Source organism: Sceloporus occidentalis, unplaced genomic scaffold (genome assembly GCF_023333645.1).
Source record: "Sceloporus occidentalis isolate IW3139 unplaced genomic scaffold, rSceOcc1.0.p SCAF_85, whole genome shotgun sequence".
Taxonomy (NCBI): Eukaryota; Metazoa; Chordata; class Lepidosauria; order Squamata; family Phrynosomatidae; genus Sceloporus; species Sceloporus occidentalis.
In genome coordinates this window covers 2,814,578-2,829,139 of record NW_028317065.1, presented here as the reverse complement: position 1 = coordinate 2,829,139, position 14,562 = coordinate 2,814,578, and the positions used below count along the sequence as shown (strand labels likewise).

Genomic DNA, 14,562 nt, shown 5'->3' with positions numbered 1-14,562 from the left:
TGCAGTGGGGTCACCCCTAAGTCAGCTCTAATTGGTCCCACTGCTGTCTCCACGAAATGAAAGGTACTAGTCTACTCCTGCCTTGTGGGTTTGTATGTCTATTATATAAGGAGATTCTACACCTCATCTTAAATCATTTCTTCCAGTAGATGTCACCAGTACACATAAAAGGGCAACCTATCCTCTTCCCTCTTTTTCAAAGTTGTAGAGTTGCTCCCTCTTCCAAGTCTGATCTCCACAGGGAGTGCATGATCCTGCAGCCCAGGGGTCATCAAAGGTTCCATTACTGTGTTCAATCATTCAAGCAGTGTCAGAACTAAGCACCATTACACATTATTACTCAGCTTAGAACCAATGATACTGGCTGCTACTGACAGGGGACAATCTAATACTATTACCATTTTTATAGTACATAATAGTGGTCCTAAGGTCGTCATTAAGCAGTTATAGTTCAAAAATAATACAGAGGTCTATTCACTAAAGGAAAGTTGACAGGAGTTTAATTTCAATCCTCTTAATTGCACATTATGAACAGTGAGCTTCTGCAGGAAGCACTTGGCTGGTCCAGCATAACACATACCTTATTCAGAGATTTATGTGTCTATTGAATTATGCAATATGCCAGTGCTCCCCTACATAATAAATATTGTAGTTAGGAAGTGGAAACTACAACTGTCCTGCTACCTTGTCGTTTAGACAACTACATAGTGTGGATTTTGATGCCTCTAATCAGCCAATGTATTAATATAATACATTCAAGATAGGAGGGGGTGATGTGATTCTGTAAAGTAATTACATTGTTTAAAAGAAAAGAAAAAGGAGACAAAAGGACATGTAACAGCTTTGCTCTATTACACCATAGAAAACACATGGACTAAAGTATCAACGGGCTACCTCCACACCACCCATTATGACATATGCGTGGATGAAATGAAAGCAGATATTTCCCCAACACTACACTTCCCTAAAATCAATTGAACATTCACTGAAGGAATCTCAACCTAAATATCCATTCTAAGAATAAAAAAAAGTGTCATTTGTATTATAGTCCATTGGTATTACAAAACCACAAGATTAAATGTGTGTTCTTTATAAATGCTAAGCCCAGAGGATATTTATCAAGACGTGTGGGTGTGTTCACATTACATTCTGTGAGCCTATTTTCACATCTGTATTTTGTAATGTATTGGAAAGGTACTAAATTCTCTGTTAAGAAAGGTTGGGAAAGAGGGCAATGAGAAGATCCAAGTATACTTGGCACAGGATGGTTGAAGGAATGGCTTCCCCATAGGGGGATCTGACCTGTGAATACTAGGAACCTTTTGTAGTTTTCTTTTATTATATGTACATACCCTATAGGATAGGCAGACTGCAAAAAGAAAATGTAAACTGCTTCAGAATACGAGTAAATATGGTTCTCTTTATAGATATTTAATTTCACTATTACAATTTAGCACGGATGACTATTCAAAAACGGATGACAATTCATATTACACAGAAGCGCACTGTGAAACTATGATCGGGTTCACTCCCAAATCTCTTATCTAAGTACAAGGGAGAAACAATTACACACAATAATCAATGCCAAGTACAACAGCAGATTTGGTCCCAAAAAGGGGAGGGAAAAAAGGTAAAATAATCAAAATGTCAAACATAGCTTCTCTGAGTACAGATTAAAATATTGGAAGTGTCCTGTTTTTGATGTGCTCTGGTTTCAGCGAACAAGTGGAGCCTGCTTTAGTGAAATCAAGACGGAGCGCATGCGAGACACGTCTTTTGTCTGCTTGCTCGATTTGGGATTAAAGTCACAAAGACGAGCTACACGTTCCCATTCCGTGCCAGGAGTGATTTCTTCAACATCGCTGACAAAAGCCTCTTCAGCAGCCCTGAAAAAGTAGCAAGGTCATTAGTATGGATTTGTGGAATGATTGAACTTGAAGTTTACTACCGGCACCCCCCCCCATCTACTTCTAAATATTTAAGCGGGTCCCTGGCTCGTTTAAAAACACTATACTACTGCCATGCTGGATAACAGATGACGTCAAACAGCTCAAATTACTTTAATAAGGTATTTGTTGAAAGTAACAGACAGAACGCACTCTGTGTACGGTAACAGAACAACAGGCCATAGTTTACTGCTGTGCAGCTCCCTTATGTCCCCAAAACGGGTGCTCAAGACATCACATCCACCTCTCATGAACGTATGCAATGCTCAGACTAGAAAATCACTACTTTTAAAAAGAGGCAACCATTTATGCATCTAACATGCTGTGTGCCTGTATCCTGGTAAATATAAGCTTAAGAAGCATAGAAATGTATTACACATTAGCTTGATAAGTCATTATTTGGGACACCCCTGTTTTATACATTTACAGGTAATAGCCAAAGCATGGTGTGTGTATCTTACTGGGCACAACTGCTGAGGTGGCATGTTCATTTTTAACAGAAACACAACTAGGAAGAACTGCACCAATTAAAACTACTGCAAGCTGCAAACAGCACTGAAGTATAAAAGTCATGAGTTATCTATACATGACAGCCAAGACTACAGCTTGAAAGTGGACACCATACAATTTGCAAATTCCCCTTTAAAGTTAAATTGGTATATGCCAGTACTATCGGTGGGCTTTAATCGTCAGCAGAATCTGTCACTGGCCTGCACTTAAATGGGTTAAGGGATTCCGTCAAGCTAGAAATCAAAGCCCAAAGATGGTTAGGACTCTTCACGCAGAAGAGTCTTCAGAGTGTCAAAATGATCCTACAGAAGTGTAGTCTTTGCCATCCCCTTAACCATATTAATGAAACTTGAAGTATGGGAACAGGGGTGGGATAAAATGACATGATCAATCTATGTAGTTGATATTTTAGTACACAAGGTATCTACATAGTATCCAAAAACCGACATTGGTCAACAGAGATATCAATCTAAGCCTACAGAAAAGGGAGGTTGCTCTACATTGGTTCACTATAACAGACTAACAATACTACAGCTACAGGCTATAAAAGCTAGCAAAGCCCCATGCCAGTAGCAAAACAAACAAAAAAAAGCCTCATAACCCAACATGCTTTAGGATTACCACATGCATAGTATATAAGAGACATCTAGTTTTGAACATGAAAGCTACTGATGGACAGCAAAAGGCAACATGTAATTCAGGAAAGTGAGACAAAAACTAAACAAGTACGATGAGGATGAGAATACAAGGCATGAGGACATTTTGATGGGAGTAGTGAACCATTTCCGTGCACAAGGGGCAGTTGCACTGCAGTGGGTTATTAAACCATCTGGCACATAAGGGCGGGTTAAGCAACACTACTGCAGACAGATCACTACAACACTAGCACTAACCATGGGACAAACAGGTAAGGATTAAGACGGGGCAGTGAGAAGGTTTTACTTAACTGTTCTAGGCTGTAGCAAGGATGGTTTATGTGTGTGCTTATATGTGAAGAGGAAAAGAAAAAAAAACGAAAAAAAAAAAAACAAGAGTTTAAGTCAGATATAGAAAATGAAAATGAACTTAATGTTGATGGCAAGCATGACATACACTAGGACACTGAGCTTGCATGCAGTTAACACATCGGTTGCTTCTCTTTTTAAAAAGGGCATGGTATGCCTCTAGAAATCCTTTCCAGTACTACAAGTAACAGACTTTGGGATGAGCGAATAGCACAAAATAACAAAGATAATAATTGTGTTGGATTGCTACAACAATGAATAGCATGATGAAGAATTACATTTGAGACAGTGTTAACTACATCTGCCTCTGTTCAGCTGGATCTAGTGAAAATTTCTGCATGTCATGAAGGCCAACGCATGATCATTGTTCATGAATGAAAGCAGGGCTCGACAAATCCCATAAATTATTGCTATTACTTTGCTTCCTCTATATATCAGGTGCCAATAACTCGGCATGATTCTTACAGATCAGCATTTCTGATCAATCAACTTATATATATTATTTATGTAATATAAATACAACTAATCTGTTATTTAAACAATCACCGCAGCTCTAGGTGTTCTAGGTTAGAAGTATGTACTAATCTAACCAATTCCGTTTTTGATGACACAGGTATTACTTGCTGTGGTTAGATATTTTTGCGTCATTAAACCTTTTAGCACGTGTTACAAATACTAAGCATGTAATGGATATAAAAAAATATAATAAAGGTGGATATCCTTTCATTAAAGACAAAACAATTACATGAAACAAAAAAAAAAACAGCCTTTTAAACAAAATGCTTATCTGCTAACTAAAAAAAAACAAAAAAAAATATGACAAAACGTAATAGAAAATTCTTTAAAGATTTACTAGAAGTGTAAATAAATGATAGATTTTGTTATCCATAGAGACATTTAGTTAAATGCCAAGCATTTTTATAAAAGATAGTGTATCTTATAAAAGATAATGTATGTAAAACAATCATAATTTTGGGCAGACTCCTTACTGTAGAAGCATGTTGTGCCAGTGGATTCAGCACTTTAAATAAAGACAACACATACAAGCACAGGTATTCTACATAAAGTTGTTTAGAAATGGACATATTTGATTGGAAGAAACCTAAAATGCATGTTCCTAACACTATATTAATTACAGTGACAGCAGAAATCTCTAATTTATAAGGATGTGATGCCTGACAATTACTCTGGAGATGTGTATATATACAAAGTACGTGTATAGAGATGGTTAGGTAACACAAAGATGCAACCTAACCACAGAAGTTGAGTAACTTAATACATCATAGCAGTATCTAGGCCAAATGCTGCTCAAAGATAAGACGGAGTTCAGCTGGGATTAGGTAGAACATTAGGTAGAACATATTTATACCACTTTTTCTCTGGAACAACAAACATTTCACATGTTTCTGACCAGTGTATGTAAAGTTACAAAAGGGCAACAGTCAGTTATACGTTCCACATACTGAAGAAGCAGAACTACATATTTGCAGGCCAGAAACGTGCGTGCGTGCGCTCAGGAAAAAACAGGATAATGTAGTCACCCTGAAGATAACTTGCTTCCGGGTCGGATTATAGAGCTATCCTGATGTATACCGAATAGAATAAGACTGAAATTTATTTTATGTACTTTGCTACATTGATTGGAGGGAACATATGTGACATATTTCCAACAATCAGTCACAAAAACTAAAGCCCACTAAAGAATCCCCCTGCTAAACAGAATACCTGTAGCCACATCTTGTGATATGTCACTAGGACTAAATAAGAAAACGATACAAGGTGTATGCGTAAACAACTTCAAACACAGTGACATTGGGACTGGCGACAATGAGTAAGTCACCAGACTGGCATTTTATGCATCCTATTATCCTATGTACCCCTTTTATTGGATTTGCAATTTTGGGTGCTTTGTGCTGCACTCATTTCTAAGTTATAATGCTTTATACGTGACGTGTTTAGAACATATCCTTAAATTTTGCCAAGGAAACCTACCAAGTGATTTCAGCACAAATATAGTTTGTGGTTTTCTTTAACCAGTGTAAGACAAACAAGTACATCACAGTAGGAAAAAGTATATGTACATCCTGAACCCCAAAACTCATGTTTATGTCGCTTATTAGGCTGTCCCACTGTGTCCAGAGTGTTAAAAAAGACAGACAAAGAGCACATAAAACGAGCTGAAAGTACTATTAGTAATTTTGCAACATACACATAACCAATCACGTCAGCGAAGGGTTGTTTGTAGAAAGCTTCATCTGCCACCCTACAGACAGCAAGAAGTCCAGAAAGAAGGAGAGCAGGCAAGAAAAAGAAAAAAACAAGGAGAGAGCATTGAAAAGATAGAGATATGGTTAAATAAGTCTGGAAACAAAGATTAGTAGTGTGCACAAAACAGAGATTAGACCACAATCAGCACTGAACGTATACTTAAAGGGGAATCCTCACAAAATTATCTATTATATATATCAGGGCTCAACATATTTGGTTTGAATCTAGAAGCCTTTTTTCCCCAATAATCTTTTTATTCTCATTTATTAAGTACTGGAGTTAATCCCATCACGACAATGGGTATTTTACACCATAATGATTCAATGTTCTATGTTTAACCATTATTCTTACACACACACTAACAGCATACAGTAACAGACACATGACAACATCCTACTCTCATCCTACACTCATGTACACACAGTATATGCTGACATACACACGCACGCTAATGCCATACTGTAACACCGCACTCATACACATGCACACACTATCCAACAACATATACTGGCTGACACTCAAGAGACTAACTTGGTAGGATATTGTAACTCTCCCTACGTTTAATTGAACTTTAATAAAGAATAGTTCTTAAGTTATTTTCACACACACACATAAAATATAGCACTCTACATATACACACAGACTGGCAACAGTATACACACACTCACAAACTGACTCCAGCATTATGCACATACACAGACTCTGACACTACAGTATACACTTGTATAAACTCACATACACAACTCCCCCCTCTCACTACGTGGAGACCTGCCATGCCACTGCCTATCTTCCTGCAGTCCTGAACCCGCCACACTACACTTTCATGTGGGAGCGCTGGTGACGTGAGGCGTACAGCAGGGTCACGGAACGGATCCACGATGGCCGGTTTTCCTCCCCTCGTCCCACAAAACCCCTAGGCGCTCAGGGTTTGCCGAGTCCTGATATATATAATATATGTATACAGATACACACTGTCCTATACCATCCCCTCTAAGTTATACTTTATACAGAGAAGAGTTTTAGAAAGTGTAATTTAATGTAGTAAGCTTTGCACATGCTGGTATCCAATAGAACAAACTCCTCCGGAGAACTACTCCCCATTAATGTATATTATTAAAGGAAATAAAGGACACAAAGAATATGGGGGAGCAAAATATTAGGAATAGGGCTTTATACTCAAATAGGATCATACATAAAAGACCAGAAGAGGAAAAAAGAATACACATTGAGGCTAGATTTAAAGCGGCATGTAAGTTACAGCATCTTAGACTTGCCATGTAAAAAAACCCAGAATGAACCAATAGGACAAAAAACAGAATCAATGCAAAATTCTATTTGAGGGAAAAGATAAATATTACCGATTATTGACTTTTGTTTTCTGTAACAGTTCATCTTGCCTGGCATACCACTCATCGAGCTCCTTGGCAGCCTTCTCTTTCCACTCGGATTCTTGTTTTATAGAGTTAGCATCTGGACAGAAGATTTTTTATCAAAAAAACCAAAACACAGAACAAACATAACACTGTTATACTTAAATGGTGATGCAGATACACTCTAAACTCATAATATATTAAACTGATAAAAGGAAGGCCATAAAAAAGGCAAGCAGCACAACTCACAAGAAGCAACAAAGTAAGTCTGGTACAAAGAAAAGTTTTCAGGGTACGAAGCAATAGATAAAGCTTTGTACTTTAATTGTACCAGGGAAATATTGCTGCAGTTTATTCTTGATTGAGACATTCAAAAAAGTATCAAACACTGAATTGGTTTTAGGCAAAATTTATACCCTTGCATATTGTACATTTAATTTTTTTCTGAAAATATAGAGAATGTAGGGGGGTATGATCATTTAAGGGGGCAAAGTGCCCTTACCAAGTACTTCTAGGCGGCTCCTTTGCTCCTCTCTCCATTTGCGAATGCTTTCAGGCTCAGACTGCAAGCGATCGACTTGTGAAATTGCGGCATAACTATCAGTTGGTCCGTTGGTTTCCTATGACAGAAAATGGCATGCGTTATTTGTGCTATCCTGAAACGGCAGATCAGATGCATGTAACTGACACGGACGCCATAAGCTTATCTCGCATAAAGAAAATTGCTGTTTCATTACAAATGCTTGCGCTAATAAACCATTCCGCCCCTTTAATGAACACACAAGCATCAGTGATCTGAAATAGTCTTGTGTCATGTCTCCCAGAATACTCTGCTCAGACAAGGCTGTATTACATGCTAATGTAAGCCTCCTTCACACTTCGTCTCTTATAATCATTATGTAAACCACAAATTATATGATGTTTGACACACTAAACTATTCTAGTAGGCTGAGGTTTCTAATTTCAGGCTTTGTGGGTAGTGATAACATTCATGCTCTCACAGCACTTCTCTAAGGTGAGAATAACACTTAGCTGTTATAGTTAGGTGTGTAACCAGAGAGAACAAATGATGTGCAAAACATGCATTCTTATTGTGGCTTTGTGATCCCATGGTATAGACACAAAAATGTTGCTCATACATTCATTGCTTATCTCAATACATAAATACAAGGGTTTATTTTTTTATTATTATTACGAGTATCAGATGAAAAATAACTTCAAAAATATTGTGTGTTGAAGGACAACAATGGAAGCATGCAGATAAAGGAAGTCTATTGGAGTAAAAGTGGGAAACAATGCCATCTTACATTACTGTGTATAACAATGTATTTATGCTCAAGGAGATTTTTGCTTCCATGGTACTTCCCCTTTAAGTGTCCTGAACTATTAAAACACGTGGCAAAAATACTTCTCTACTACAGGAAGCCATCTTTTACCTGATAAAAGTCACCATTCATTACGAGATCTGTAAAACAAACAAGGAAAATATTTTAGAATTAAAAAAAGTCAAAAATGTAACTGCAGTGCTGTAGAAACTATTCACTCGAGTCGAGTATATGTTTATGGGATAGGAGGACATTCAGATGTGCAATTCATTTGTACACTTTGTATACGTTAGACCAAGTTGAATGTAGTATTGTATGTATAGCACCAGCATATTCTGCAGCAATGTACAATGTGTAAACAGGACATACTTGTACTGCATCAGAAACAAAAAGGTAAGGGCAGCTATAATCTAAAACACACACACACACACACGTTACACATACACATATATATACACACAAACACACAAATGTACAATATGATAAGGTTATCAGTTAATTTCTCAGCTATATAATAAGGAACAGCACAATGTTAAATGTATCCACTGGGTGCGTTACAATGCAAACACTAAGGACACCATGAAAGACATTGGAGATCTCTATTCTACATCAATAAACCTAGATTCCTAGATTATGATGATCACCTAAACATGAGACAGGATGACGAGGGTGCCTCATGAATTCCTAAAAGGAAGCTTTTAAGCAGATCTAGCATTTCAGGGGAAAGTAAGTGAAACCTGCTTGAGGAAATTCCTGCGGAAAACAGGGTTCAAAGAGCAGCACAGGAAAGGAAAGGAAATTCAGCACATTTTCAATCTCATGACTCGACTTAGCACAAAAATGACCGTTGTAGTCTCATTTAGTAGCCACGCTCCAATACTTGAGGCTGCCAGATTCTACAGCAGCATTATGATCCATTAATGGTGCACAGTTATAGAGCTTCAGTGTGTAGCACGATACAGTACGGTAAGAAGGAATTAAACATCTGCAATGGAAAAGCGATACGACGCACCTTAACAACCCCTACAATGTAGTAAAGGAATTTCTGCTGTGGCCTACCACCTACTTCTAAAAAAAAAACAAAAAACCCCAAGCACACCAAGGAGAATTGGCTCATGCATCCTTTGACAAAGACCCCCAAAGCAGTGAAAGTCATAGCCTAGCACTCAGCTCCAGATGTTGCTGGAAATGCGGATACTTGATCTCCTACTATAGCTCCCTTGATATCTTTAGCAATGCTACGTGACACTATTTTACATCCCAGACATGGTGCACAGCTGTTCAATTATATGAACACGTCAACATTCATGAGATGTTCCCAACAAAATAGTCAGTGCCTTCCACATCCCGAGAGAATTCTTATTGTGATGTAATGTTGAATCTTAAAACAGTGGCTCCTAGACCCGAAGAAAAACGTGTAAAGCCCTAATTGTACACGTGCCTCAACGCTAAGTGTCCTAGAACAAGTACCATACACACTACAGTTTACAGTAACAAGAAACTGGCTAAATCCCATTGAAATGGGCAAGAACAACTCAACTCATCTGATACAAGGCGGCGGAGGTTTTTCAGAGTTACCTTCAACCACACACACCCAAAGAACATGGATCTACTGGTGCTACCCAATACAAACTATTGTAAATGTAAATGTTTATTTTATTGGGAATCTCAACTTATAGTCTTCATTAATGGATGCCAAGCTATAGAGATATATATGTATCGAAATGTAATACACAGTCACAAACATGAATAAACCTATACTTCCACCATGCATATGAATTTTTATTAGTCAGTGAGTAATCAACGGAAGGTGAAAGACTGGGGGAATATTATATAAACACAAACCAGTCACAGAACGTTGTGTCTCCAAAGTAAGTCCATGGAGATGACCACAGGCTATAGGTCACTACAAACATTGGCCACTAATAACCGGGAAACAAACCACAACAGTTATGGGTTTACGTTAATATTAAGTCCGGAGATCTAACATATATTAACAGCAATACAGATGAAAGGTTAACCACAGCAGGAGAAAAAAAAAAATACAAACCATCTATAAGGGACAATCTAATGTTTATGTTCATTCAGTTGCAGTACCATCCATTTTGATGAAGGTGGGGGAGGGGTGGAAGCAGCACAGTTAGATTCAAATGGAATATAATGAACGGACACATAATTCGGCACACTCTGCGTTTGTCAAGGCAGTGTAATGTGAAATATGCTTGCCTAGCCTACCTAGCAACTATATTTACAGTTTATATATGTATCCGTATCCAGGCAGCATAGAGATTCCAGAGTAGGAACGAGTAAAAGACATCTAAAATAGTAACCTTTATTAATGCAAATGTTGAGCCACCACTGTTCTATCGTTAAGACACAAATTCTTAGTCACAAACAAGCCAGAAATTCTGTGTATCCTTGTCAGAAAAACATAATTTAATGATTTTTTGTAATCGTGATGCCTGTGCTCGAGCAGGGATGGCTAAAAAACCATGGTCTGTTTGTATCACAAGGCTGCACAGTCCTTGAGAGCCACAAACGGTCTATAGTTAATATCTAATGGGGTGTATTCCATCTTCACCGCAGTACCTGAATTCTCTTATCTCCGTTAGGAAGACTCTCTCTCCTATTAATCAGGCCCAATGCCTTGGGGTCATCTTTGACTCAAACCCTGGCATTCAGTCCCTCGCCGGATCCTGCTGCTTGCACCTAAAAAAACATCTCTTGCATCTGCCCATTCTTCATCAAGATCTTTGTACAACCACATAAAGCTCTCGATGATGCCGCTCCACCATACATTTCTGCTCTCATAACAAAATACTCTCCTGCTAGATCTTTACGTTCTTCCCGTGGGCTAAGGCGTTCCTCCTTCCTTATAACCTCTTCCTTTACCCATTCACAAGACTTCAATCCTGCTGCCCCAAACCTGTAGAACTTACTTCCACCGAACACCCAGCTTGAGAAAAACCTTAAGACCCACTCCAGAGAAGATTACCATCTCTATAGGTAGAACTTACCTTCCACCATTACAACCACCACACCATTCCCTCTAGACTGTAAGCTTCTACAAGAAGGACTGAGATGGTCCTGCATTGTTAATGGGACATCCAGTGCAGTTCAGCCCCTCATAGTCTGCATAGCAAACCTTCAGTTCTCATCAGGGAGCGAGTCTGTTGTACCAGCTTGATAATTACAACCTATTTTTGTAAACTGGGCCATATGGTCAAGAGTAACTATTTAAATATATGAATCAGCTTGACTAGTATATCTACTTTGTTCCATGTAAAAATAAACATAGAATTTTGAGGTATATTGCAACATCCTTTAGTAACCGGACTCTGCTAATAAATCAGCCATGCTCCTCTACATCCTATGAGAACCCGTCTCCTTTACCAGAGGTATATAACTAGCTGTACCAGTGGTACACAAGCCCAGGCCTGAGGGACGGAAACAGACCAGTGTGTAGCTGTGGCTTCAAACTGCGAGGGACAAGCACTCTGTATGATGCTAAGTGACACAAAACAACGGTACATGGAGCTTCCTGCAGTAGGACCTTCCACCCAATTGACGAAATGAATTATTAAAGTGGACCTGTCAAAGACGTGTGGATGGCAGGATCCACCGCAGGTAATAACACAGCGTACATATAGTGTGATAAAGTAGATTGGTTCCAGGTGCATGCACAATCACACAGGCAAGCTTCTGCTCAATCCCAGAATGCTGCATATGCAAGCACACATACAGGATTCCATGATGTGGAGGAGGAGAGGATGGCTGCCATGTTTTCAGTTATCTCTTGATGCTGACATACAGATGATGGGCGCTTTTTCACCCATACATTTCCTAGCGAATCAGCACAACGTATAGGTCAAGCAGACACTCTCTTCAAAGTGACCCACTGTTATTTTTCAATCACCGGTGAACTTTAATCTGATAATCATTAGGAATTTTTGTATTTTTTTTTCATCCTTCGTTGACCCTTTTTTACCCAACCTTGCTCATCATTCATCCAGTAAATGAAAGGATCACGCATATTCAAGTCAACCAAACATGGCGGATATAACCGAAACACATGACAAAGGTCTGAACCAGACCTCCAAAAGGACCCCATATTATTACAGTCAGTAATGCATTAAACGATCGCTGTTTCCTATTATGTGACGGAAGGATGTACTACCCCGAAATACCCCAACATCCAGCACCTTCGCCCACAGCATATAATCACCTGCAGCTCCGTCCACCGACTGCATGGACCCGGGCAGTTCCCCGCTGTCCAGGATGCTGAAGCCCTCGTCATTCTCGATGCCGGCGATCTCGCTCTCCTGCTGGGCGAGGAAGGCGGCGGCCGGGTCCTCCTCAACTGACACGCCGTTACCAACCGAGCCGAAGACATCAAACTCTGCCATGACTAATGACAGCGAGAGGTGCGAGGCGGCAACCGATAACGAATACGCGTTCACCGGGTGACAGAAAACAGGCTGCGATCACCGGGACACCTGTCCACAGCCGGCGATTAGCAGGGAAGGAGGAGAGCGAGCACCGGAAGTGACGTGAACCGGGAACAAGAGGTAAGGAAAAGGAAGGAAGGGTTGTTAGCACGTCATGACGATGAACTCTGCGGCACAAACAGGAACTGAGTTTCACCACCCGTGTCAGCTGATCTGACTGATCAATGGGATTGGGAAGCGGGCACGGGTGCTGGGCGCGGATTAGTTCCTACGCATGCGCGAACCAAATACCTATCTCCAGGAGGTCTATTTTTTAAGTGTGAGCCAAGCGAGGAATAACTTAGCACGTAGGAAATATGCTCACACACGTTCCACGAATAAGTAGCAGAAAAAAGAGCTTTAGCTCATTTTGCCCAAAGACAGTCTGAGTTTATTCTCAAAGAAGAGAGTTGGCAGGGGAATTGTGATTTTAGCTCCTTCACTTTGCTATTTCTTATGAAAAGCCAACCCTGGCAGGTTCCTCGGGCCTTAAGAACTAAACCGGCCCTTCATAATGTATAGTAATGCCAAACAGTTGAAGCCACAAGTGAATATACCTGCGGTGTTGAGGGTAGATATTTATGTAAATTGTACAAAGCGGCCGCATTAAATCGGTGTTGAACTGTAGGTTGGATTTTTGCAACATTCTTTCTTATGGGTCTAAATATGGCCGCCTGGCGAAGTGATGTCGCAATGCACTGCACCCACGTTGCATGTTGGCACGCACTAATTCTGTTTGGACTAAACCTGCTAGAAGAACTGCTTAATGTTTAGCATGCATGTAAACGCAAAGCAGCCATGGATCCGATGGAATGGGGAATAATAAAATAGATGCAACTGTTCCTTTAAATGAGCTTATAAAATAACAATTATTTATGTAACTTTCATACAGACTTGTCAAATATTTTTTAATTTTTCACTACTTTCATACGGCTTTTTGGGTTAAATTAATGGCGTAACGTCAGTTGCGGCAGATGGCAGTGCTGGTATTTTCTATATACGTCTCCGGATCATAAATATAGGCACTTGGGTTGACTATGAAAGGTTTGCATGGGTTTTTGGGGTAATATACAAGGCTCCCAAATACCTTGGTACACCGCTTGGCACTCTTGTGGTTCACAGATTTTAGACATCAGTGGCAAAATATTAATAATATTTTCTTAGCTCTCTTTTCAGGTTTCGCTTATGGCTCTGCATGTTGAGGACATTGTCAAGGGGTCTATGCTTGAATTGAGTTCTCATTTACTAAACGCCTCCCAGTAACAATAAGGAGCACCTTGTTATCTCAATGGACAACGCTTAATCCATTCATAGCAAAACTGGTTGGCTTTTCCCAGCCAAAGACAGAACCGTTGCAAGCTGTCATTGTATGAAAAGCCAGACCTAGTAGCTAACTTGGCATATAACTTTTTTTTATTAATGTCATACTTCCAAGCAGAATTTAGGCCAGATGTTTTCTTCATGGCTCCTCCACTGACATATACATTTCGTTTCATCGAACATCGTCTTGCTCCAGCAGGTTTGCATAGACACATTTAATGTGTTGTCTGTTTCTGGCCACCTAGAACAAGTACTGCATCTCATACAGCTCCATGCCTTTGTAGAGGCAATTATTTGAGGGGGCAAAGGAAGATCCTAAACTTTTGAGTCTT

The 14,562-nt window shown here is 39.5% G+C and overlaps 1 protein-coding gene across 3 annotated transcripts; it reads right to left on the bottom strand.

Moving 5' to 3' along the window:
* Positions 1-1,714: 1,714 nt before the first annotated feature.
* LOC149285076 (clathrin light chain A-like) lies at positions 1,715-12,829 on the bottom strand. 3 transcript variants are annotated; one of them, XM_089495829.1, is made up of 7 exons: positions 12,639-12,829; positions 8,535-8,565; positions 7,601-7,718; positions 7,087-7,198; positions 5,670-5,723; positions 3,404-3,439; positions 1,715-1,886 (listed from the first exon to the last, which is right to left on the bottom strand). In XM_089495829.1, exons 1-7 carry the CDS (start codon positions 12,827-12,829, stop codon positions 1,715-1,717), a joined length of 714 nt encoding a protein of 237 aa, XP_089351955.1. The 3 variants fall into 3 exon arrangements, with proteins under 3 accessions (XP_089351955.1, XP_089351956.1, XP_089351957.1); XM_089495830.1 differs by lacking the exon at positions 3,404-3,439 and having other exon boundaries at positions 8,535-8,563; positions 12,649-12,829; XM_089495831.1 differs by lacking the exons at positions 3,404-3,439; positions 5,670-5,723 and having other exon boundaries at positions 8,535-8,563; positions 12,649-12,829.
* Positions 12,830-14,562: the final 1,733 nt, after the last annotated feature.